This window comes from Rattus norvegicus, chromosome 5, assembly GCF_021556685.1.
Source record: "Rattus norvegicus strain SHRSP/BbbUtx chromosome 5, alternate assembly SHRSP_T2T, whole genome shotgun sequence".
NCBI lineage: Eukaryota > Metazoa > Chordata > Mammalia > Rodentia > Muridae > Rattus > Rattus norvegicus.
In genome coordinates, this window is record NC_141538.1 from 40702584 (window position 1) to 40726686 (window position 24103).

The following is a 24103-nucleotide window of genomic DNA, read 5'->3' on the forward strand; positions in this document are numbered from 1 at the left end:
AACAGGTGAGCCACCATGCTTGTCAGTGAAAGGTGTTCTTCTGACTTGGGAGGCCCTGTTCTGAGGCTCAACAGTTTTGTTTATGCCTTGGGCCTGACTTCATGTTAGGTTATGGTGAAAAATATTTTCATCAAAACGTCAGCAATAAGGGACTGGAGATATACAGCTCAGAGGTTGAGTGCCTAACTTAGCAGGCATAAGGTATTGGGTTTGATTCAGTATTAAAACCAAACTAAACCCAAGACCAGCTGTCTCTACTTGAGACAGGATCCTGTTCTGTAGTCCTGTGAGGTATGTAAACTCACCTCCCTCTGCCTGTTTCCTGGGTGCTGGGATTACAGCCATGGGCCACGATGCTTGGCCTTTTGCCTATTTTCTAGGTTTCCTTTAGAAGTGTTAGCACAGGCTTTAAATCTTTAAATCTTTGGCCCAATTTATGTAGGAGAGATTAGACACATTAGTTGTGACAAGAAAACGGATATTTGAACTTTCTGAAATAGATTGTCACATGATAAATCACTTTAATTGCTTATCCTAGTCTGTTTTCCCAGTTGGCCCTTCCCGCTGACACCACTTAATAATTCATGACTCCCTGTGCACTGGGCTTCTTCCCAGTGAAGATAAAGGGGCCGTGAACTGCTTAAGACATGAGTGGCCTTCCTTCATCCTCCTCCATGGATCCTTCTCTGCAGTTTTCTTTTCTTTTTTTTTTTTTTATTTTTTTCCTCCATCTTTATTAACTTGGGTATTTCTTATTTACATTTCAATTGTTATTCCCTTTCCCGGTTTCTGGGCCAACATCCCCCTAATCCCTCCCCCTCCCCTTCTTTATGGGTGTTCCCCTCCCCATCTTCCCCCCATTACCGCCCTCCCCCCAACAATCTAGTTCACTGGGGGTTCAGTCTTGGCAGGACCCAGGGCTTCCCCTTCCACTGGTGCTCTTACTAGGCTATTCATTGCTACCTATGAGGTCAGAGTCCAGGGTCAGTCCATGTATAGTCTTTAGGTAGTGGCTTAGTCCCTGGAAGCTCTGGTTGCTTGGCATTGTTGTTCATATGGGGTCTCAAGCCCCTTCAAACTCTTTCAGTTCTTTCTCTGATTCCTTCAACGGGGGTCCCATTCTCAGTTCAGTGGTTTGCTGCTGGCATTCGATGTCTCTTAGGAGAGATCTACATCTGATTCCTGTCAGCCTGCACTTCTTTGCTTCATCCATCTTATCTAGTTTGGTGGCTGTATATGTATGGGCCACATGTGGGGCAAGCTCTGAATGGGTGTTTCTTCTGTCTCTGTTCTAAACTTTGCCTCCCTATTCCCTCCCAAGGGTATTCTTGTTCTCCTTTTAAAGAAGGAGTGAAGCATTCGCATTTTGGTCATCCTTGAGTTTCATGTGTTCTGTGCATCTAGGGTAATTCAAGCATTTGGGCTAATATCCACTTATCAATGAGTGCATACCATGTGCGTTTTTCTGTGATTGGGTTACCTCACTCAGGATGATATTTTCCAGTTCCATCCATTTGCCTATGAATTTCATAAAGTCATTGTTTTTGATAGCTGAGTAATATTCCATTGTGTAGATGTACCACATTTTCTGTATCCATTCTTCTGTTGAAGGGCATCTGGGTTCTTTCCAGCTTCTGGCTATTATAAATAAGGCTGCGATGAACATAGTGGAGCACGTGTCTTTTTTATATGTTGGGGCATCTTTTGGGTATATGCCCAAGAGAGGTATAGCTGGATCCTCAGGCAGTTCAATGTCCAATTTTCTGAGGAACCTCCAGACTGATTTCCAGAATGGTTTTACCAGTCTGCAAATCCCACCAACAATGGAGGAGTGTTCCTCTTTCACCGCATCCTCGCCAGCATCTGCTGTCACCTGAGTTTTTGATCTTAGCCATTCTGACTGGTGTGAGGTGAAATCTCAGGGTTGTTTTGATTTGCATTTCCCTTATGACTAAAGATGTTGAACATTTCTTTAGGTGTTTCTCAGCCATTCGGCATTCCTCAGCTGTGAATTCTTTGTTTAGCTCTGAACCCCATTTTTTAATAGGGTTATTTGTTTCCCTGCGGTCTAACTTCTTGAGTTCTTTGTATATTTTGGATATAAGGCCTCTATCTGTTGTAGGATTGGTAAAGATCTTTTCCCAATCTGTTGGTTGCCGTTTTGTCCTAACCACAGTGTCCTTTGCCTTACAGAAGCTTTGCAGTTTTATGAGATCCTATTTGTCGATTCTTGATCTTAGAGCATAAGCCATTGGTGTTTTGTTCCGGAAATTTTCTCCAGTGCCCATGTGTTCGAGATGCTTCCCCACTTTTTCTTGTATTAGTTTGAGTGTATCTGGTTTGATGTGGAGGTCCTTGATCCACTTGGACTTAAGCTTTGTATAGGGTGATAAGCATGGATCGATCTGCATTCTTCTACATGTTGCCCTCCAGTTGAACCAGCACCATTTGCTGAAAATGCTATCTTTTTTCCATTGGATGGTTTTGGCTCCTTTGTCAAAAATCAAGTGACCATAGGTGTCACCATAGGTTCATTTCTGGGTCTTCAATTCTATTCCACTGGTCTATCTGTCTATCTCTGTACCAATACCTTACAGTTTACATCACTATTGCTCTGTAGTACTGCTTGAGTTCAGGGATAGTGATTCCCCTGGAAGTCTTTTTTATTGTTGAGTTAGGTATTTAGTTGTCCTGGGTTTTTCTGTGCTGTTTTCTAAGTACATGCTGTCCCTTAGAAACATCACACAGCCAGCACTGACTCAGTATAAAGCTGGTTTCCATTCAATCATCAAGTCCCTCTTAGCAAGTGAAGCGAATGCCAACTAGTGAACAGACACCATGACCCTGCCCTTACGTGGCTCTCAGGCTGGAGAGCCTTTATGAGAATCCTTCCTTAAGCTTTGCCATTGTTGGGGAAGAGTTTGAGGCTGAGGGAAGGCAGTAAGCACCTACCAGAGAGATGAAGGCAAGGGTCCCAGAGGAAGTGTAGTGTGATAGAGACAACTGGAGTGGCAGGTGAAGGAGCTAATTCTAAGGCCAATTAGGATGTTCAGGTAGACAGCAGTGCCTGCAAACACATGAAACCAAGAAAGAGGTGTTTGGGGAGTGTCTTAGCCCGTTCAGGCTCCTGTAACTGAATAGCAGTCTGGGCAGTTTAGAAGTTTATATCTCACTAGACAGGGAAACTAGTAAACCCAAGGCCAAGGTTTTAGCAGACTCATTGTTTAATGAGGTCCTGTTTTCTGGTTCACAGATAGCTATCATCATACAGTAAGGTCACATAACAGAAAGGATACAGAAACTCTATGGGGTCAGTTTTATAAGGGCAGCAATCTTACCCTTAAGGGCTCTGTCCTCATGACTTAAGTACACTGAAGGACTTGCTTCATAATACCACCTGGTTTCAGTACAAGACATTTGGGGACATGGACGTCCAGTCTATAATTGGAAATGGAGGATCATGCCCTTCCTCACAGCTAACATACAGTTTATATGAGGCCATACTGAGAGATGGAGACTGGGAAGGGCCAGAATACGGTGAGGGTCCTGGGTTTCTGACATTGCCATACTATGTAATCTACAAATATGTTATAGCCATCCTGGCATTCACATGGCCTGCAAGCGTAGGTTTGGCACACCTGGGTGGAAACCATGAAGAAAGTCTCCTGGGTTCCTGAAAAATGACTTTTGGGGGTCGGCCTGTGAGGCGATACAAGCAAAAATCAATCCAATATTGGCAATGTACTTTGCATTCCCTGAAGCTCTCCCATTTGGGACTCATGGGTCTCAGGATGGAGTTCTGGGTTAGGTATAGATTTGGGAGTTACTTTGAACTCCTGGGTATGAACGAGGTCACCTTATGACCATAGATTTAGAAGGTAGGAAACTAGAAGAAAAACAGATAAAATTCTTTCAGAACATGGGAAAGGTGGGAGGGAAAACAGCCATTGTAAGCAAAAGGCAAGTTCCAAGAGAGGCTAATAGTGTTGAATGCTGCAGCGTTCATGAGACTAAGTTGCATGGAGCAAGTTGCTGACCTTTGGCCTACATGAGAGTTGTTTGGGCGGAGTGATGGGGTGGAACCTCTCACTGTTTCTGGAATCCTGTTTGAGAGGTGTATCCTTGACTGTAATGACATGGAAACATGCAAAATATCATGTCCCCTGCCTGCCATAGCTGAGGTAAGAGTTTGTAATTCCCACATTTGTTATCTTTTGACACTTTGCTGGATTCGATCCCCAAAGAGCCCCGTGGTCCTTATTTGACGCTGGTTTGTAATATTTGGGCACAGTAGAGAAGTAAAGAAATCAGATGCAGATCAGGGGCTTGGGAGACATTTAGTCACTAAAGCGCTTTCGAGGCCTTGCAGGTATGGGACCTGAGTTTGATTTGCACATGTGCTGAGTGTTGGTGTTAACGAGATGGCTTAGCAGTTAAGAGTGCTTGCTGTTCTTCCAGAGGGCCTGAATTCTGCTCCTAGGGTCCATGGCAGGGCATATGAGCACATGGAGTGTACTACCCAACTCCGGAAAAAAAAATAAAGCCAAGTGCAAGTGTGGCAGAGCACACTTGTAATCCCAGTGCTGGGAAGGCTGGGGCAGGCATGGCTCAGGGGGGCTCACTGGCCAGCCAGCCTAGCCGCACTTGGCAAGTTCTAGGTCAGTAGTGACCAGGCCTGAAAGAAAGTTGTGTGTAGAACCTGAGGAACCATCATACTCTCGTGCACACATGCACTTATATACATAATGAACGTGTGCATGGACACATACATAGACACAGACAAGCACATGCATACACACACACACACACACACACACACACACACACACACACACACACAGCGCACAATGGGGAAGAGAGAAAGACCAGTTTGCAAGGCTACTTATAGCTGCAGAGTTCGGAATGAGTGCAGTTCGTTTCTTGTGCCCGTGTTCACGCTGCTACTGCAGGTTGAGAACCTTACATCGTTCACTTTCTGCCATCACTGCTGAGCTGTGTGGCACAGGTGGCCGCCTCTCCTACAACCTGCCACTCTACCTTCTGCACATCTCCATATACATATTTCCTGCTCTGGGACCGTAACAGATGTCATCCTGAGGCAGGAAGCTTTTCCTCTCTGTAGCCCTCTATTCTTCGTAACGCCTTCCTTCTCTCTTAGGCAATGAGGCGTCTCTCCTCCTTTCCATAGCACCTACCAGCACTTTCTTACCTTCTAATGTGCCTTTGAATTATGAATTTTCTAATTGTCCCCATTCTAGAAAATTCCTTAGATAATCTCATTTCCCCTTGCAGCCTTAAAGCCCACTAACGTGTCCCTGCCTACCAGTTTGATCTCCATGTAAAGTTTAAACTCGCCTCTTGAGTTTTCCGCTTTCTGAACATCTTCTGTCTTTGGAACCTTCAAGTGCATCTGGCCCACCTCCCTTTCATTCCTTGAACCCATTCCACCCTGTGTGGTCCAGCACTTATTAGTGAAATCCACTCAAATGCTTAGCCTGAGAGAAAGCAGCCACTTTCCTGGAATGTCCATCAGTTACTGCACTCCTCTGCCTAGACTCTCTCCATGTACCGTCTGCCATGGTATACAGTACCTCCTTTCTTGTCTGTTTCACTCACTCTGTCTTCCTGCCAGCCTTCTTACCGTAGGTCTGAAACCTTCCAGCACTTAGTCTTTACTTTGGGAATTAGAATGATTCAGCCTGGCTTCAAACCTCCAGGGATTGGTTCCGTGGGGCCCACCCATCCCAGGTCTTTAAGATTCCTCACGTACATCCTAGAGCCCAGCTACACTCCTGGAGTTCTTGCAGGTCCAGGCAGACAGTGTTGTCAGGCAGGTGCCTCCTGAGCTCTTTCTTGCGCATCCCGCAGTTATGCACAGGATCTAACTGGGTGACACCACACTTCTTCTCATGTGAACTTGCCAGCTTAAAGTCACAAGTGCCTCCTTTTTATGCTTTAGGTACCTCTGGTATGCGATTATTACTTGTTTATGCTCAGTTTAGATTAATGTTTCCCCCTAAGGCTTTCTTGATGATCAAAGGATATGTAGCCTCCTTTGTTGTGAGTTTAAATAATGTGCAATGAGAATCACGGTGCTCGTTATTTAATGGAATATGAAAACCACTAGTAGATTATTGCAGATATAAAAAAGCTCTCGAAGGGTAGCACTGGCACTTACATAGGATTCAGTGCAATGGATGTGAGGTAGTTTACATCAAAAGACCCATCACATGCCCTGCCCATGTCAGATATTGTCGCGAGGTACTTTTGCTATTCTCAGAGAAACTCATTTCTTCACTTTGCAGTTTTGAGAGACTTATGAAAGAGACACATACAGAGAACTCTTTACAAGATTTGTAGAATTTCTTTTTAAAAGATGACACAGAAGAGTTAAATATGGCTGTAGTGTGGAGAGTGCTTTTAAATTAGGGCTTTTTAGTAAAAATCCAAAAATGATTAGAAACTATATTAGAAACTCTCTCTCTCTCTCTCTCTCTCTCTCTCTCTCTCTCGGAGAGGATCTCAATAGAGTATAACTATATAAAATGCTTAAAATGTCAGGGCTTGTGTGTGTGTGTGTGTGTGTGTGTGTGTGTGTGTGTGTGTAGCTAGAGAACAGGGCCTGGCACATGTTGGCAAATCTTACACCACCATGCACCCCAGCATTTGTTTTCTTCCTAATGTGTAAAATAACATTTCTCCGTAGCTACAATTTACTATCACCCTGTGTGTTTTTAATAATAATAATAATATCTTTTACCTTTGGATTTTTAAGAGGTCATTACTACATATCAGCCCACACCAGGGGATAATGATCAATACATTTTTTTATTATAAAGAGAAGTTAAAATATTTCATGTGTATATTTTCACATTCTTCTCAGAGGAAAACCCTTAACTGTGTATCTAATAACATGGTTAGCTATAAAACCACTTTTGAGATGGTGCAGGTTTCTCAAACCAGTAAGGAAAAGTATAGGCGTTGCCTCCAACAGGATACTTACCATCTGCATGTGTTGTGTGGGAACTCTGGATGGTGAGATGGCCACAAGCGCCACCCAGTGGGAGAGTGACTCTGCAGTTCCTTGGGCGAATTCTTAAAATCCTTGGAAACAGCCTGAGCAAGAGAGTTGATTTTCTGGAAAGCAAATAATTTGCATATTCTCCGCATATCATTTATGGCTTGTAGACACACAGGCAGGTGTACCTGCGCCTTAACCTCTGTCCAAAGGGCAAAAGGATGTCTTAAAAAATAAGTCCACCTTTTCCATTATGAAATGTAAAATACATGCAGCCTAGAAAACAAACACATGACTTAGCACAAAGCACACACGTGCCTGTGGAGCCATCCTTTTTTTTTTTTAATTTTTTTATTAACTTGAGTATTTCTTATATACATTTCGAGTGTTATTCCCTTTCCCGGTTTCCGGGCAAACATCCCCCTAACCCCTCCCCTTCTTTATGGGTGAAGCTCCAGAAGGGAATGCTGCTCTCTTCCCATTGGCTGCAGGCATTGGCATGCACCCTACGGCTCGCGCCAGCCTCCTGAAAGGCTTTCATGAGATAGCACGAGAATGAACAGAGGAGTCTGAGGGCAGGTGGCTGGGAAGATTTGGTTGAACAGGGATACAGGACAGCATTGTTTCTCTGAAAGCTTGTAAGTCCACACGTTGGCTAGAGCTGTTGTGACAATCCCTGCCACTCCGGTTAAACATTGCACTTCTTTGGTCCCTCCAGAAAGTACTAAGTTCTGTACAGTGCATTTGAAAGTGACCACAGAGCTACACATCTCCGACGCACAACAGTAACTTGTTTCCACACAATTCCAGGACATTAGCTTATTGCCAGTGGGTGGACAATCTCAATGAGACCCGGAAGATGCTGTCACTTAGTGGTGGTGGTCCCTTCAGTAACCTGCTCAGGTGGGTCGTGTGCCACATAACAAAAGGAATTGTGAAGCGGGAGATGCACGGCCACGGCATTGGCCGCTTCTCGGAGGAAGAGATTTACATGCTGATGGAGAAGGACATGCGGTCTTTAGCAGGGCTTTTGGGTAACGTACCACACCTTCTATATTTTCTGTGCTTACTGTTGCATGACTAGTGCTGCTGGTTTGTGGATTTAACTTGCTTAGAGTTTTTGCTTCCACCATTTAACCAAGGCCCCTAATCTCCCAGAGTAATCTCTGGCGTTAGTTTTTAGTATAGCAACTCAGGACCCCTGTGAGAACATAGGGAGGACTCTTAAGCATTGGAACTTGGCTGCAGGGGATTCTGGCTGTGCTGTAAGGATAGGTGATTTTGAGCGAGGAACCTCCTCTATTTATTCACAGGCCAGGCTGCTTGTAAGCACATCCTCATGTAAAGTTCCAGGGACTTGGTGACAACCCAGCTTCTGACCTGTTCTGCATGCGCATGTGCTGACCCTTGTCATGCTGTTCATTCTGGTGTATATCCTTAGTTTTCTTCTTCCTAATGTGTTTTATCACCCACTGACTGCAGATAACCTGGGCTGCTATAATTCCATACTGGGCGAGCTTGATTCTTGGCTGTGACGATTCACAGAGAGACTTTCCAAAGCAGCAGTATAGATGTGAACCCATGTCCTCTAGTATGGGACTGTTTAATGGACTCAGTGAGACTTCTGGTTTTATTTTCAGAACTTGGTTTTGTTCAACAGTCCTCCCTTTGTGGCAATGATGTTCAAATCTGTCTCCATTCCCATTGTAAGGAAAGCTAGATTCCTCACCTCCATGAGGAACTGGGCTGTGGGATTTGTTTTGTTGGAACCTACCTGGAAATGGAGGCTCTATGGACATAACCCTTCTTGCAGAGTGATCTACACTGACCACTTGATTGTTCCACATTCCAGAATCTCACTAGACCTGGTGTCCTCCCTTGAACACCATCTGGTGCCTTGCTCTGGGAATCATCATCTCAGACAACCAACCCTTAATGGAATCCTTTTTCCTTAACAGTGGCTCTGTCTGTTTCTGACTTATTCCTACTCCTCTCCAGTTTATGCTGTTGGAAGCCTCCACAAATGAGGAGTTGAGTCCCAGAGTAATTATTATGGCCAAGATTATGCCAGTAAAAGCCTTTTGAACAATTAACCAGCATTGATTTCTTAACCAGAGCACTGGTGAATATCACTCCACTAGAAGTGTTTTGTTTGGAGAAGTTTAGAGAGCAGGGTGATGGCAGTAATGACCACTGACTTTTTCTCTGAGCACTCAGTGACTAGATGGATGCTTTGTTCCCAGTGCATCACTGTGAGTCACTGATAGGTAGGCTGGAAGCCTTGTAAGCCTGGGACTTTGCTCTCACTTATGGCTCATTTGTGATGGTTTCAAACATCAGTGGTTGACTGTGGTCTGAATAGGATGTCCCATTTAATATTTGCAAGTTTTAAATTGGGTGCTAGGACCTGTTCTGTGTAGCCCAGGACATAGATGACTCCTCTCTGTTGGCTGCTGTCATAGCTACTGCTTACTGCCACCTAGTAGCAACGGATTGTGGTGAGGAGTTACAATGCTTGCATTGAAGTAAGCTTTATTTCACTTAATCACAGAATTTGCACTTAACATAACCTAACTTCATTAGGAATGTTATTTCCTAGGAAAACTGTGTTTGAAACAAAACCCTTTTCTCCCCTGACTTTTAAATTTGTCAATTATAGAAGTTTGGGAAGGTTCAGAAAAACACAGAGAAAGAGAGCAAGTCAACAATAATTTTACAACTTATGGCTAACCAAAGTACTATTTAATGCTAACTATTTGATGCCTAGCCTTTGAATACTTTTATAAATAATTTTGAATCATGTATATACATACACACATTATTTTTCTTTTCTTTTTTCTATCATCAAGTATTCTGTACCATGTGACTGTATGCTGTATTATAGTTGATGCCAGAAAAACTTATCAGACAAACTCCACTTTGCCTACTGTTTATCTTATAGTTCTGTTCTGTTAATTCTGGGTCTACTGATACATTAAAAAAAAAAAACAGAAAATAAGACAGCATGAGAATAAAATTTGTTGAGCTGTATCTAGTATTAGCAAGGAGATCCCCAGCTGTGACCATTAGGTATGCAGTTAAAGTCCGTAGAGACCATGGGATCCAGAAGGAAGTCAAACAACACTATACATCTGATAATGGGGGAAACGGAAGCACACTCAGATTGAGTCACGCCGTTAGGCAGAGGTGAGACAGGATCATATCCAGAACATTAGGCGTAAGACGTTCTTTTCTACCTGCTGAGTGCTTGCATGGCTTGGGTTCCAGGACTCAGATCTGGATGTGAGGGAATAAGGAAAGGTCAGACACTCACTCATACAGGAAACCTGGGACCCGGTGGTCTGGGCTGTCTGATGGAGAAGCCGCAGCACCTGAAGCTCAGCGTGCTTTTTACACAGGATTGAATAAGGAGGCAGGCTTATGGCATACAGCTGAGTCAAGGACACAGGTTTAGGTAATCACGGTGAGGGCAGTCTCTGTGGGAAAGCTTCAAACTTCAATATGGACTGAGAGGACAAAGCCACAGTAGACATTTCTGCATATCCTATCAACATCCGTACGAGGAGGGAAGGGTTTGCCATTCCCAAGGGACTGAGGCACTAGGGCCTTTGACATGGCTCCCTACTACCCAACTATGACCCCAAATCCCCCTCGAATTGTACTCGGTGTGACTCTTTATTATTTCAGGTTGGCATCTTCAGAACATTTCCTGAAGTAGACAGAGCTTAGACTATCAAATTAAGGGGGTGGTCTCTAAAGTGATGTTTAAAGACTTTTATTTGCTTGCTCCTAGAAGTGGGCTACTGAACAATTTTGGGTTGTCTGAGAATGGAGCTCTGTCCAAGCACTGTCCAATGTAGGACCCTGGGCTCCACCGCCAAGGACTGAAAACAAAACAAAATAAAACAAACATAGATAGGTTTGTAAACTGGGGTTGTGCCATCATTGGTAGGCATGCCTTTAAGAGCCTGCTCAGATAAGAGCCAACTGAGAAATTTGACTTATAAATGGGAGTGAGAAAAGCTGATTTCCAGAAAGCATTGTCTGCTTAATAAAACATTTATTGTGCATTTTCTAGTGTGAAGTATTTCTTTTGAGTCCGGAAATAGCTCAGGGTTTCTTTGGTCTTCAGTCCTTATTGATATCAGGTTGGCACGTTTATAAGAACCGCATTTATTGGCTATTTTAATAAGCCTTTGTGATCCTGAGTATTTAATGAAGGGTAAATGATGCAAAGTCTGTGTCCTGTCAGAGGCAGCTTCCCAGACCCTCCTAAGCATATGTAATTACAGCGTGGTGCAGTTTTATAGAATGTTTGCGTGGCGTTGTTGGATAAAAGGAATCATTCTGTTTTTCAAACAGAAAAGACATTTGACTGGTCCCTTAGTTCACGGTTAAGTTATATATAGATGATTAAAATATTCTCAAAGAACAGCATGGAAAAGCATTTGCAATTGAGAAATAGAAAATCTCTAGCCCTCGTGGTTCTCAGACCTTCCCGTCACAGAACACGACTGCATTTTGAAGTTTTGAAAAGGAGATTTCATAATGTGGACCAAAGCTAAGTGTTACTTTAAAGTGTGGAGGTGGGCACTTCCTCTGTGTGTGTGTGTGTGTGTGTGTGTGTGTCAGGGGCTAATGGTTGGGTCGAAATGAGCCTCAGTTTCTTCTCTAGAATTCCTTCCGGCTTCTCAGGCTCATAGTGGAGTTACACGCTGCTGGCTGTGGTAGCTGGACTTGGCGACCATCCATCTTACTATGGTGTGTGTCTCTGGTTATAACGAAGCAGAATAGACTAGTTCCTTAGAGTGCTTCTTTGCCTTTAATTGGACATCTATAGGCCCCGTGTGATGACACTGCTGTTATCTCACATGACAGTAGATGATAAAGTTCGTTTGTGAGATGGAATCCTATATCAGGAAAATAATGAAATCCAGTTTCAGGTATGGGGACCAAAACTGCATAGTGGGAGTTAATAGTGTCTGTTTGCATACAATTAGCAGACAGCCAACAATAACCTTAGGGTCTGTGGATCTAAGAATTAGTTCTGAGCAAAAATATTAAATTTATGAATCTCCTTGATTTTTCTAGTAAGGGTCTCATGTGGCCTGGTCTGTTCTCAAACTCACCATGTACCAAAGTCTGGCTTTGAACTCCTGATTCTCTTCTCTCTAAGTTCTGATTGTTGGGATTACTGGCATGTGCTATGAACATCTTAAATGTTTATGGTTACATTGAAAGGATGGGGACAGAAAGAGTAACAGGCTCTAATGCCCCTTTCAGACCCGTTTCCACTAGGAACATAGCAGGATAATGTATTTGTAAACACGAGAACTCAGAATCCCATTGATCAATGAGACATGCATTGGGTAGCATGCTGAGATCCTTGTGAAGGGCTTGAGAGCTGGTGACGGGCAAGTTTAGCACAGCTCCGAGTTACCAGGGCTGCCATAAGAAGGCAACATTTTTGGTGAACATTTATAAAATCACACATCTGTGGGTTTCCTTCATGAACAACAGGATGCAAAGAGGTAGTTTTCAGGGGAGCAATCGTCACTCCAGAAGACTTCTTTGGTGGATGACATTTAAAGTGAATGCTGAAGCATAAGCCAGGGTTAGGCAAGCATGTGTGTGTGGGAGGAGGGCAGGGCTATGGCAGCAAACTGAATAGCTTGGGATAAGAAAGGATAATTATGTGGAAAGATCTAGAAATCAGATGCAGCTGGGAGTTTTCAAAGACTGAAAAGGTGGCCAATGTGGTTAGACATTTTACAAGAGCAGAGGGGTGTTAGTAGGCAGAGGTAGTCAGGGGCTGAGAACGTTCAGGTTTTGTATGTCATGTAAATAATTTCTGTGCCTCTTGTCTGAGAGCAAAGGAGACCATGAGAGGTTGGGAACTGACGGGATGGCTCAGCAGATAAGGGCTCTGTTCCCAAGCCTGTTGATGAGTTATGTTTGATTCCAGGATCTACATGGTGGAAAGAGAAAACCAACTCTTAAAAGATTCTCTGGCCTTTCTACACATGTGTGGTGACATATGTACCCATACACATTGAAACACACACACACACACACACACACACACACACACACACACACACACACACAGAAAGAGAGAGAGAGAGAGAGAGAGAGAGAGAGAGAGGAGAGAGAGAGAGTAAAAACAAAATAGAAATGTTGCATATCCTGTTTTATGTTTAGTGTGCTGATGGAAAGTGTGCATGTGTGTGTGCATATGTGTGTATGTGTGTGCATGTGTATGGGCGTGTGTGTGTGTGTGTGTGTGTGTGTGAAGAAGAGGATTGTTACTGTCCAGGAAAGATAAGATGGTGTTGGGACTATAACCAAGGTGTTATATATAGTTGGGCAGCCAGGGATGGATTAGGCTTGAGTTTAGAGACAGAAGTAGAAAAGATAGCCATTTGTGGACAGAAGTGTTGGAGGAAGGGGAGTCATGGATTTTAGGTGTGGATATACTGTTTGAGACAGAAAGGAGTGGCGATGAAGTATATGGCAAAGGGAGCTTATTGTTAGTGGATTTAAGGCAAATGTGTTTATCAAGTTATACTAAAGCGGTTGTGCAATTGTTGGGAACAAATCAATGTAATTCTGATTTCACGTTACAGACAGACAGGTTGGTAGATGCTGTGGTGAGTGCTGTTTGGTCCACGCCTGCATAAATGACCTTTTCGTCAGTGTTGAGCTGAGGTGGGTACATCTGTTTGAGGAGGTGGGAAAGCAGTAGGTTGAAGTGTGTGAGATAGCTTTAGGAGGTAAAAGGAGCCACTTTTTAGTGGCTGCAGGGACAAAGCCAGTCAGCTGGCTTCCAGATAGGTGAATTGACCTGAACTCCAAAAGAGGTGAGGAGGTGGCCAGAAAGCTCTTTTACTAACAAACAGACTGGCGTTGCAGTTAGTGATATTATTCATTTATTTACTTATTTAATGTGCATGAGTAATACTGTAGCTGTCTTCAGACACACCGGAAGAGGGCATCAGATCCCATTACAGATGGCTGTGAGCCACCATGTGGTTGCTGAGACTTGAACTCAGGACGTCTAGAAGAGCAGTCAGTGCTCTTAACCTCTGAGCCGTCTCTCCAGACCACAGTTTGTGGTTTTGCATACTGACTTTCTATCAGCTAGGTACAGTTGTTAATTTGGTTCTGTGCTAAGTCTGTGGGAAACACAGAACAGTAAGCAAGATCTTTAACTCTTCAGAGGCTTAGACTCTGTCTGCAAGGCCCAAACAGTGTCATAATGTGTGGAGATTTCCTATGTGATCTCAGAATCTCTTGTCATCATTTAGAAATAGGAAGATGTTGGAAGATGGAGATAGGAAACTGTTCCTCTTTACAAAGGGCAATGGTTTCACTAGAGAAACAAAATACTCAAGCGAGTTATTAAGGGGATGGATGGCTTTACAAAGCTACTTCTTATTAATTCTGAACAGGTTACAGCAAAACTAACATTATCTGCATTGCTTGGGCACTGGGAAGAACAGTTCTGGATTTCTTCCTATGGCTGGATGCCATCTGGTGGGCAAGAGAATGTTCTCCTCTAGGGAAAACAATAGAAAACTTCTCTGTTAGATTGAGGCAGACTCATGCCAGGCTGAATAACTGTATCTTCTTGTCAGTTAGGATAGAATGACACCACCCAGCTCCTAGGGCTGGTCACACTCAGTATTTTTATCAATGACCTGTTCACATCTTTGGAGAAATTGTTTTCTCAGTAGCTAGGATTATAGCATGTACCGCTACCCCCACTGAATGTAACACTTTGATCTATGAATATATTTTTGACATAGTACATTTTATACTAGTTTGGCTATTCAATTTTTAAAATATTTATATTCTTACTGTATGTGTATTGTGTATATCCTTGCATGAGCATGTATGCCTGTGCCTGCGGAGGTCAGAAGAGGGTGTCAGGTTCCCTGGAACTGCGTGATGAGGGTGCTGGGAACTAAACCCCAGTGCTTGGCAAGAGCAGCAAGTGCTCTAAACTGCTGAACCATGTAAGCCCCCTATTCTGCATGTCAAACAAGCAGTGTCTCATCACGGAAAGGGATGCCTGGGCCAGTTTCACAGGCCTTGCCTGGGCGCTGCCTGGGACACACTGTTCCCAGTGAACATGATGGAGAAAGCCTCATAGCTGGGCAGTGAGAAAGGATGAAGGCCATAGTTTGTGTCTACACACATTTTAGCAGACGCATTGCATGCTGGGAACTCGGGCCAGCTGGGAAGAATAAAGATGCAGAAATAACCGTGCCTGTCAATCAAGCCGAAAAGGGGAGAGCCACCTAGAAAAGAAGAAAAGAATAGATATTAAAAGGAATGTTTCAGAACCTCAAAGCAGTGCTTGCTGAGTGCTGACCACACTATGGGGACACTTTTGGAAAAGTGACCTGTAGCCTGATTGCTCTTTCAGATCACCCGGGAGATGTGCGTAGTCTGGTAGGGAGCCAGCTACACAGCCCCACGCCAGCTGGATAACTCAGCATTCCCAGCAGTATCTGTGAAGAGATACATTTTTATTTTTAAAGCTGAAAGCCTTGCTTTTGATCATCTATGTAAACTCCACATCCCCCTTTGATCAGTCTGTGTAATTTGTTTATTTGCTTATTTGTGGATGGTCTAAACAGGTCTGAAATCTGACATAGGTTAGGACTCACATACTTAGGAAGGGAACAGATGCAGGGGCCCGGGACGATTCTGAGCCTTCATGACACTATGAGAAAGAATACTGGACTCTTTTATTAGGGAGGGGATCAAATGAGAACAAATCAGGCTTACCTCGGTGCTGTTGAGGATGCGACCTTGATTGGGTCTGCTCACATCATATTTAATCCATTAAGCATGACTCTGGATTTAAAAATTAATAAATGTTTGTAACAATTCTTTGCCCTTTAAAGTTTAATACCGTATTGATTGCGAATTGTGCTGTCTGTATACTTCTTGGGGTGGGGTCATGACTGGAGCATGGTTGACCTACCAGGAGCCACAGCCTTGAAGAGAACTGATTTTCCTTCCCCGCAGAAGACAGACTGTCCACAGCTCCCCAGTTACTGACGGAGGCTCATGAGTGTTGACCATGAGCCATGCTCTTGCCAGGGTGTTGACCAGCTTGCTCTTGCTCTGAGTTCATGACTGCAGCAGTCCTTTGAGATGCTTGTTTTGATCCAGCCCTTCCTGACCTCTTTCTGCCTGGCTCTTCCAAGTCTCTCCACCCCGTCTTCCATGGCGGTCTCTGAGCCCTGAGGAAGGTGTATGGTACAAAGGTACAAATTCCTCATTTGCGGCTGAGAACTCCATGCTTATTCTTAGGACTTTGACCAATTGTGAATTTGTGCGATAACCACCGTCCACTGCGTATAAAGAAAGTTCTCTGATGAGGTCTGAGAGCTGCATGGGTAGAGACATCTGAATTTAGAGGGCATTTTGATACTCTGTCCATTTAGAACATTTTTAAATTGTATTTATTTAGTTTTATTTGGTGTGTGCACACGTCAGAGGATGGCTTAGCTCGAGATGCTTGTTTCTGTCCTTCTACTGTGTAGATTTCTGAGCTGGAACGCAGGTCATCAGATACGGTGATAATTACTTTAACCAGTTGAGTCTTCCCACTGGCCCCTGAGGGAAGTCTGGTTTTTTGGTGTGGGTAAATTTTAGGCAGTATTTTAGTAAGTAGTACCTTGCAGATATTCTAAACGTAAAACACCCTAGCTAAACACATTTTCCCAGGCAATGCTAAAGAGCAATCCAGCTGCAGGCCACCGTTCTATGTGGGTCTCCTGGTTTGCAGACCATTTACAATCTGCTTCATGAAGCATTGCTTTGAGGTTCCAAAACATCTACTTTAGTATTTCTCCTTTTACCTGTGAATGGTCTCCTTTTAATCACGTTGATAAGGATAATTACATCTGGATCCTCACTACAGCATGCATGGTTCAGAGGGGCTAAGAACTGTACATTCCGTGGGCCATTCTGTGTCTTTTGCTTTAGTACACTTAGGTCTCTGTTTGCACTGGTGGGTCATTAAAGTCACATGTAAGGAAAGTCACATATAAGGAAAGCATTGGTTAGACTTGTAAGTCTTACTTTTCTCTTTGTTAATTGAACTCTGGTGAGAGCTTAACTCTTCAAAGGTCCATACTGGAAATCTGTGCTTAAAGATCGAAGGGCAAGTGATTTACTCAGAAAGGTTTTTACATATTGGTCAGTAACGCTAAAGTATGAGCTGCTCTCCGATGGAGAGGGCACTAGATGATACACTTAGAAAGTACAAACTCCTCCTTTTGCTCATCCTCCTCATTCCAGAATTCCAGAGGTAGGATGGGGTCTAGAGAGCCCGAGGGTTAATGATTCTGATCTCCTTGATCTTGAGATCAGGTCCCATTTGTGTGCGGAAGAGGACAGCACAGTTGGAACCTCAGTTTGTGCTTTATTTTGCATGCTTCTCCCCTTCCTCCTCTTTTCCTCTGCCTTTTCCTCTTGCTAATTTTCAGACAGAGTCTTTCTGTGCGGTCCAGGCTGACCTTGAACTTGATATGTTTCCAGGATGTCTTTGAACTTGTGGCAATCATCCTGGCTTAACCTCTTGGGAACTGGGATAACAGGCTTGTGCCGTTGTTCCTCTCTTTTCCATTTTAAAAAAAGATTTATTTATATATGTGATACAGAGCCACAGTCAGGTCCCATTACAGATGATTGAGACCTACCATGTGGTTGCTGGGAATTGAACTCAGGACCTCTGGGAGAGCAGCTATTGAGCCACTCCTCCAGCTCTTTTCCCTTTTTATTGTTTGTATTTTATTAGTAAAAATGTGTCATGTTAAAAATTAGTTGATACATTGTGTGTACACCCAGATTTGTGTTTTAGAAGAGAGAAATTAAATATGAATAAATACTGAGTTCCTTGAAGTCTTTGTAATGTATTTTGTGATACAGACTACTTGATATAATTATGACAGACTTCTTTGTTTTGTTCTGGGCTATTCTAGCTTCTTCTTTAGAGAATAGGGTTTAACTTTGTGCTTCCACACAATTCCTAGTGGGGGATTCAATTTCTAAATGAGGATACTTGAAAAAAACAAAACAAAACAAACAAAATAAAAACTCTGAGAATATAGTGCCACATAGACAATCAGCTTTAAAAATCTTTATTGGGTCAGGCATGGTAGCATATACCTTTAATCCCACTGCTGGGGAGGCAGAGGCAGATAGAGCCCTGTGAATTTGAGGCCAGCTTTATGTACCTACATAGGGAACTTCAGGTCAACCAGGGCTGCACAATGCCCTGCAAAACCAAAGCAAAGCAAAGCAAAACAAAACAAAACAAAACAAAACAAAACAACAAAAACAATATTGGCAACAAAACCATACTAGGTGGTTTTATTTTAGGTTTCAATATCGAATGAGAAGCTTAATTATTTTTCTGTAATAAAACACTGCAACCAAGGTAACTTGTAAAGGAAAACATTTACTTGGGCATAAATTTGTATGAGGTCTACAATCCGTAATGGTGAAACAAAGGCATGGTGGAGTAATGGCAGGGAGCTCATGTATTAAAAGAGAAGTAGTAAGCAGAGAGGTACACTGGGAGCTGCACTAGGTTTTCGAAGACTCAAAGCCTAGCCCCTCCCCAACATCTCCTCCAACAAGGCCATGATTCCTAGTCCTTCCCAAACAGTTTCACCAATTGAGCTTATGGGCATCATTCAGATCGCCACAGTGTGCTCCTCCAAGATGGCATTCCTCATCTGTGTTCTTTTGGATTGACTGATTTGGATAAAATTTGAGGAAGAATAAATTTTTGATAGGTGATAACCTGTTACATCCTAATACGTTTGTGAGCATTTTTTATAGGTCCTTGCTCAACTCAGTAGCTCGATGAGAATTTGTCTGGTCTATTCACCTCTGTATCTAAAGCCCCTAGAGCTTTGCCTCATGGAGAATCAAAATGACACCAACAAGAGCTGCCATTCATGAAGCACTCACAAAGGCAAGAAGTGAAGTATGTATCGCATACCTTCATAGGGAACCCAGTTCAAAATAGTGTGTCTGTTATGAATGTACTATGTAAGCTAAAACATGCACAAGAATATAAGTTAGATATATGAGTAGTGATCTAATGACAGTGTTTTATGTCGTTTTGGTGAGAATTAACTGGAGTAGTAATTGTTCTACTAATCCTCACCAAAAACATCAGAGAGCGGGCATTACTCTGATTATTTTTACCAGCGATATAATTACGTCTAGCCTGTAGATGGGCAATGGAACCTGGACCCAAGCCCCTGGCTATACGATGAGATGCCTAGTAAGTGGTTGCTTACTGAGAACACTGACAGACTTCACTGTTGGAATGCTCACTGAATTCTGTAATCTCCTAACTGCTTTCTGCCCCACCTCTGTGGTAGAAGCACCCACTGAGGTTGAAGCTCCCGCTGAGATAGAAGTGCTGGGTGGCTTGCCTGGATTTGCTTGAGCTTCATGGCTGCTGTCTCAACCTCTAGTTTCATCTCTTCTTTCTAGAGCTGTTCATCTAAATTTTAGATTCTAAAATATAAGCCAGACTCGAAGGCCTTCACTCTTCTTTACAAAAACGTAAGGTCCTTTCTTTATAACCCTAACGCTACCCTCATGATATCCTCCTTCCCACTTGTTCCCATGTGTGTCTGCCACACTGTATAATCCTTGCTTGCTGAAGTTCACTGTGTGGGCTTATCTCCCCTGCCTTGTTTGATATTTGTTTCTACTTAGACATTTTCTTTGTCTTTTCCCTCCTTCCCACCTCATGAAACTACTTAGATTGGTCGTTTCCCCTCTGAGCAGTTTTATTTTGGTACCCATTGTGGAAGCATCTTCCATGCCTGCTGGCAGTAAGGGGCTATCCAACTCTTCTATGTTCCTCTTCTCCCAGCCTTGCCCGAGGACATGATCATGTTGAAAACTGACCAGCTTTCCTGTGATCTGGCACCTACTAGAAGACCTAGTAAATAGAAGGCCAAGTAACTGTGAGGAGAGTGAGCCCTGATGGTATGATAATCCAATGGTTAGCTTGAGTACCTATCTATGTCCTTGCTCCTAAGTTCTAGAGCCTATAGTCATGTGACGCTAAACATTGAAAGGAACTAATTTAGTGTACAAGATTTAAGGACAAAATATTGTAACCTAGTTTCCACTAATGTAAGAACAATTCTATTTTCTGAGTTCCTGTAGTGCCGGCCACTGGCCAGGGGCAGGCGCTGGGAGGTGGAGTTTAGGGCTGAGGCAGATCTCATTGTCTACATTGGTTTCTGTCTTTCTGGAATGTATTCTTTAGACAAAGTCATCAGAGAACCATTCTGATGGGACTGTTAGAGCATATGGTTGCCAAACAAGCCCCCTGATAGTTGAGTTAATTTGCTTGTTACATGAGGACTAGTTAGCATTGTCTGTGTCTGCTTGTTTTGAGATGGACTTTTTCTGTCTAGTTGGTGGTGCCTTGAACCTGAAGTCTTCCTTCAGGCTCCTAACTGCTGGGATTACAGTGCTATGTTAAGTCACACTGTCTGTTTTAAAAAAATAAATGTGAAAGCACTGTCTGTATCTTAGTCAATGTTCTATTTCTGTGAAGAAACACCATTACCATGGCAACTCTTATATAGGAAAGCATTTAACTGGGTTAGTTTACAGTGTCAGAGGCTTAGTCCACTATCATCATGGCAGGAAGCATGGCAGCATGCATGCAGACAGACATGGTGCTGGAAAAGGGGCCAAGAATTCTACATCCGGGTCAGCAGGCAGCAGGAAGAGATAGAGAGAGGGATAGGGATAGGGGAAAGGGGGGAAGGAGAAGGAGAGGGAGAGGGGAGGGGAGAGAGAGGGAGGGGGGGTGAGCATTTGAAACCTCAAAGCCCACCTTCCTCAAAGTTGCAACTCAGTTACACACTCCCTTCAGCAAGGCTACACCTATTCCAATAAGGCACACCTCTTAATAGTGCCACTCCCTAGTGACCAAGTATTCAAATCTATGAGCCTATGGGGGTGTGAGATTCCTATTCAAAGCACCACAGTCTGCTTTAATGTTAGAGAATAGCTGCCAAACATAGTTTAAGGTCAGATGTAGTTGATACATACCCCCTTAGCCAGGTGGTTTGTTCTTATTATGAAACATTTAAGACACAGAAAAATAGAATAATAACACAATAAGTAACTTTATATACATCACTTTAACTAGAAAGGTCCATGGACCAACAGAGAGCCATCTGAGTCAGTGAACAGCTGAGATAGTATCAACTGCTTGGTTTTAGACCCAGGGACAAGGGTCTGAGGTGCATATTTTACATATCACAGCATATCTGAACCCTAGACTCTCCCAGCATCCCTCAATCTCTACTTGGCATACCCTTCCCCCAACCTTGAACTTTCCACCCAGGGGTAGGCTACCCTTCCCAGAGTCTCTTCCCTATATAATCCAGACATTTTGGTCTCCTCTCCTCTCCTTCTTCATTTTCTCCTTCACTCACTCTCTGCTTCTTTCTCTGATCTTTCTTTCTCTTCCCCCTCCCCTCTCTCTCCCTTCCCATGGAGACTTCCCGGCCTCTGGCCTCCTTCCTTGGAGCCAGTGAACTCACCCATCCAAGAGCAGTTTCCCCAATAAATCTGTTAGATTTATACAAACATACACAAATATACATGTGTATATGTGTGAGTGTGTATGTGTGTATCTTGAATTAACTCATTTCACTAGCAGAGAAATCACATATCAGCAGCTATGTGAGCAGTTTCTTAGCAGATCTTTCCTAAGTTATCTCTCTATATAACTGAAACCCTGGCATTTTAGTCAGCTTTCTGATACTATAATAGATAACAGAGATAATTAACTTACAAAGAGAAAAGGTTTATTTTGGCTTTCAGATACTGTTTATGATTAGGCAGACTCATTGCTGTTACCCCTTTGATAGTGGTGCTGTGAGAGACCCTGAGCCTGTGGTACCCAGATAAGACTTCCTGGGTTCTGGGCCCATAGAGTCTAGTTCTTTGAGTAAGGACACTTTCCACCAAGCATGACATCCTGAACTCACTCACTAAGGTTACTATGGCAGAAGGAGAGAACCAACTCCTGCAACTGGTCAGTTCATATGTGCAAATACCCCATGGCACAAGTTCTCTCTGTCTCTCTCTCTGTCTCTCTGTCTCTGTCTCTCTGTCTCTCTCTGTCTCTGTCTCTCCCTCTGTCTCTCTGTCTGTCTCTGTCTCTGTCTCTCTCTCTCTCTACACACACACACACACACACACACACACACATGTGCAATTAAAAATTAAAAATAGAGCTGGGTATGGTAGCACACATCTTTAATCACAGTATTCAGGAGGCAGAAGCAGGCAGATCTTTATAGGTTTTAGGCCAGCCTGGTCTACATTTAAAGTTTCAGGTCAGCTGGTGATACAGAGAGACTCTTGTCTCAGAAAGCAATAACAACCAGAAGTTTTTCGTCGAAAGCTGTTACATTTGGGAGGTGATTTGTTGACAGCTCGCAGTAACTCTCCACTATAGCCTTAGCCGCACTGACTATAGCAGGTTCCTTTATTTAGCTGCTGAGCCATGGAGAGTAAGGTCGGTTTGCCATCGATCCTAGGAATGTTTGCTCACTTAGTTGATAGCAGCCACCATTTCTTGGCCATTTTCAAATTGTTTAGATAAAAGACTTTACATCTTTTAGAGGTAGCATCTTGTTGTTCAGTCTCTGAGGGGCTCTCTGTTTTCACCACTGTTCTTAAACCAGCAGGAGAATTCTTATCTTGGCTGTGAAGAACCTGGGGACTAATTGCAGGATGACACAGCATTGCACACAGAGGGTTCTGTCTATGGATTCAGTGATCTTTGAGAAGGGAGTGTTCACGGGGGAAAGAGCTGTGTGGACATTCTTAAGGGTTCAGACACAAATGAGAAGAGCACTGGAAAGGCAATAACGAAGTTTCCCACAAAGTGGGAGTTGGAGGTTTAGTCCTGCACATGCCATGAAGCCTCACACAGAATTTTAGCATGGTGCTAATAAGGCATACGACTCTTGTGTTTAAAGACAAGACAGGGACCTTAAAACTGCTTAAGTGTTTCCCATGCAAACATGAGGACTTAAGTTCGAACACCCAGAATCCATGTGGAAAGCGGGGTGCAGAGGTGCATGCTTGCATTCCAGCACTGGAGAAACAGAGATGGGGGCGGGGGGAGGGGGTCCCTGTAGCTCACTTGTCAGCCAAGCTATCCTAATCAGTGAGTCCCGGTTCCCTGTGTCAAGAAACACAAAGTAGAGATGGCTCCTAAAGAGTAAGATCTGAGATTGGCCTTTGATTCTCACACACACGTGCACACATGTACACATACATGAACATGTGAATCCCCCCACACTTGCATATGTGCACACACAAACACAAAGCAATTGGACGTCTTTCTCAGGAACCTGTTCTCATAGATTTGATTTGAGTATGGTTTATTCTCTAGGCAGATCCAATAGTGCTGATGGTTAAAGATGTTTACCAGGTTTCTTGCTTACCCAGACATTGGAAGTGATCGAAGATTTTGAATTCCAGCTAGGGAGACACTTGGAGTGTGTCATTGAAGAAATGTCCAGGAGTATGGTGTCTGCTTGTGAGGGTGACCTCTTCTAGCCCTGATGATCAGGCACAAGGCCATCTGTCAGGCTCTGTTTTGGTCCTGTTTTCTTGATAGAAAGTCATACTCTTTGTAAAAGGTTTGGAAACAAAAGTTTAACATGTCATTGGGTTCTGTGTAATGGGTTTTCTCACTAAGCTAAATTCAGAGGCTGTGAGATAGTCTGTGTAAGGAGACAGTCTGAACAGAGAGAGAGAAAAGCAGATTCCCTTGATGGCTCCAAACAGGGCAGCCCAGGCAGAAGTGAGGGAACCTGTCTCGGTAAGTTCAGTTGCATATTCTTTACCTTCAGGAGTGCATTTGAGAATTCAAAACTGGGGAGGGACACCTGACTCATATGACCTAATTTTTCTTTTGTGTGTGTGTGTGGGGGGGGCAAGTGCATGTGGAGGTCAGAGGACAACTTGTAGGAGTCTGTTTCTCTCATT

General features: G+C 43.4%; 1 protein-coding gene across 1 annotated transcript in view; it reads left to right on the forward strand.

Moving 5' to 3' along the window:
* Positions 1 to 24103, forward strand: part of Faxc (failed axon connections homolog, metaxin like GST domain containing) — a 60379-nt gene that overhangs the window by 21741 nt on the left and 14535 nt on the right. The window contains 1 exon segment of the mRNA NM_001271065.1: positions 7829 to 8052. Within this exon segment, the coding sequence (NP_001257994.1) occupies positions 7829 to 8052 (224 nt within the window).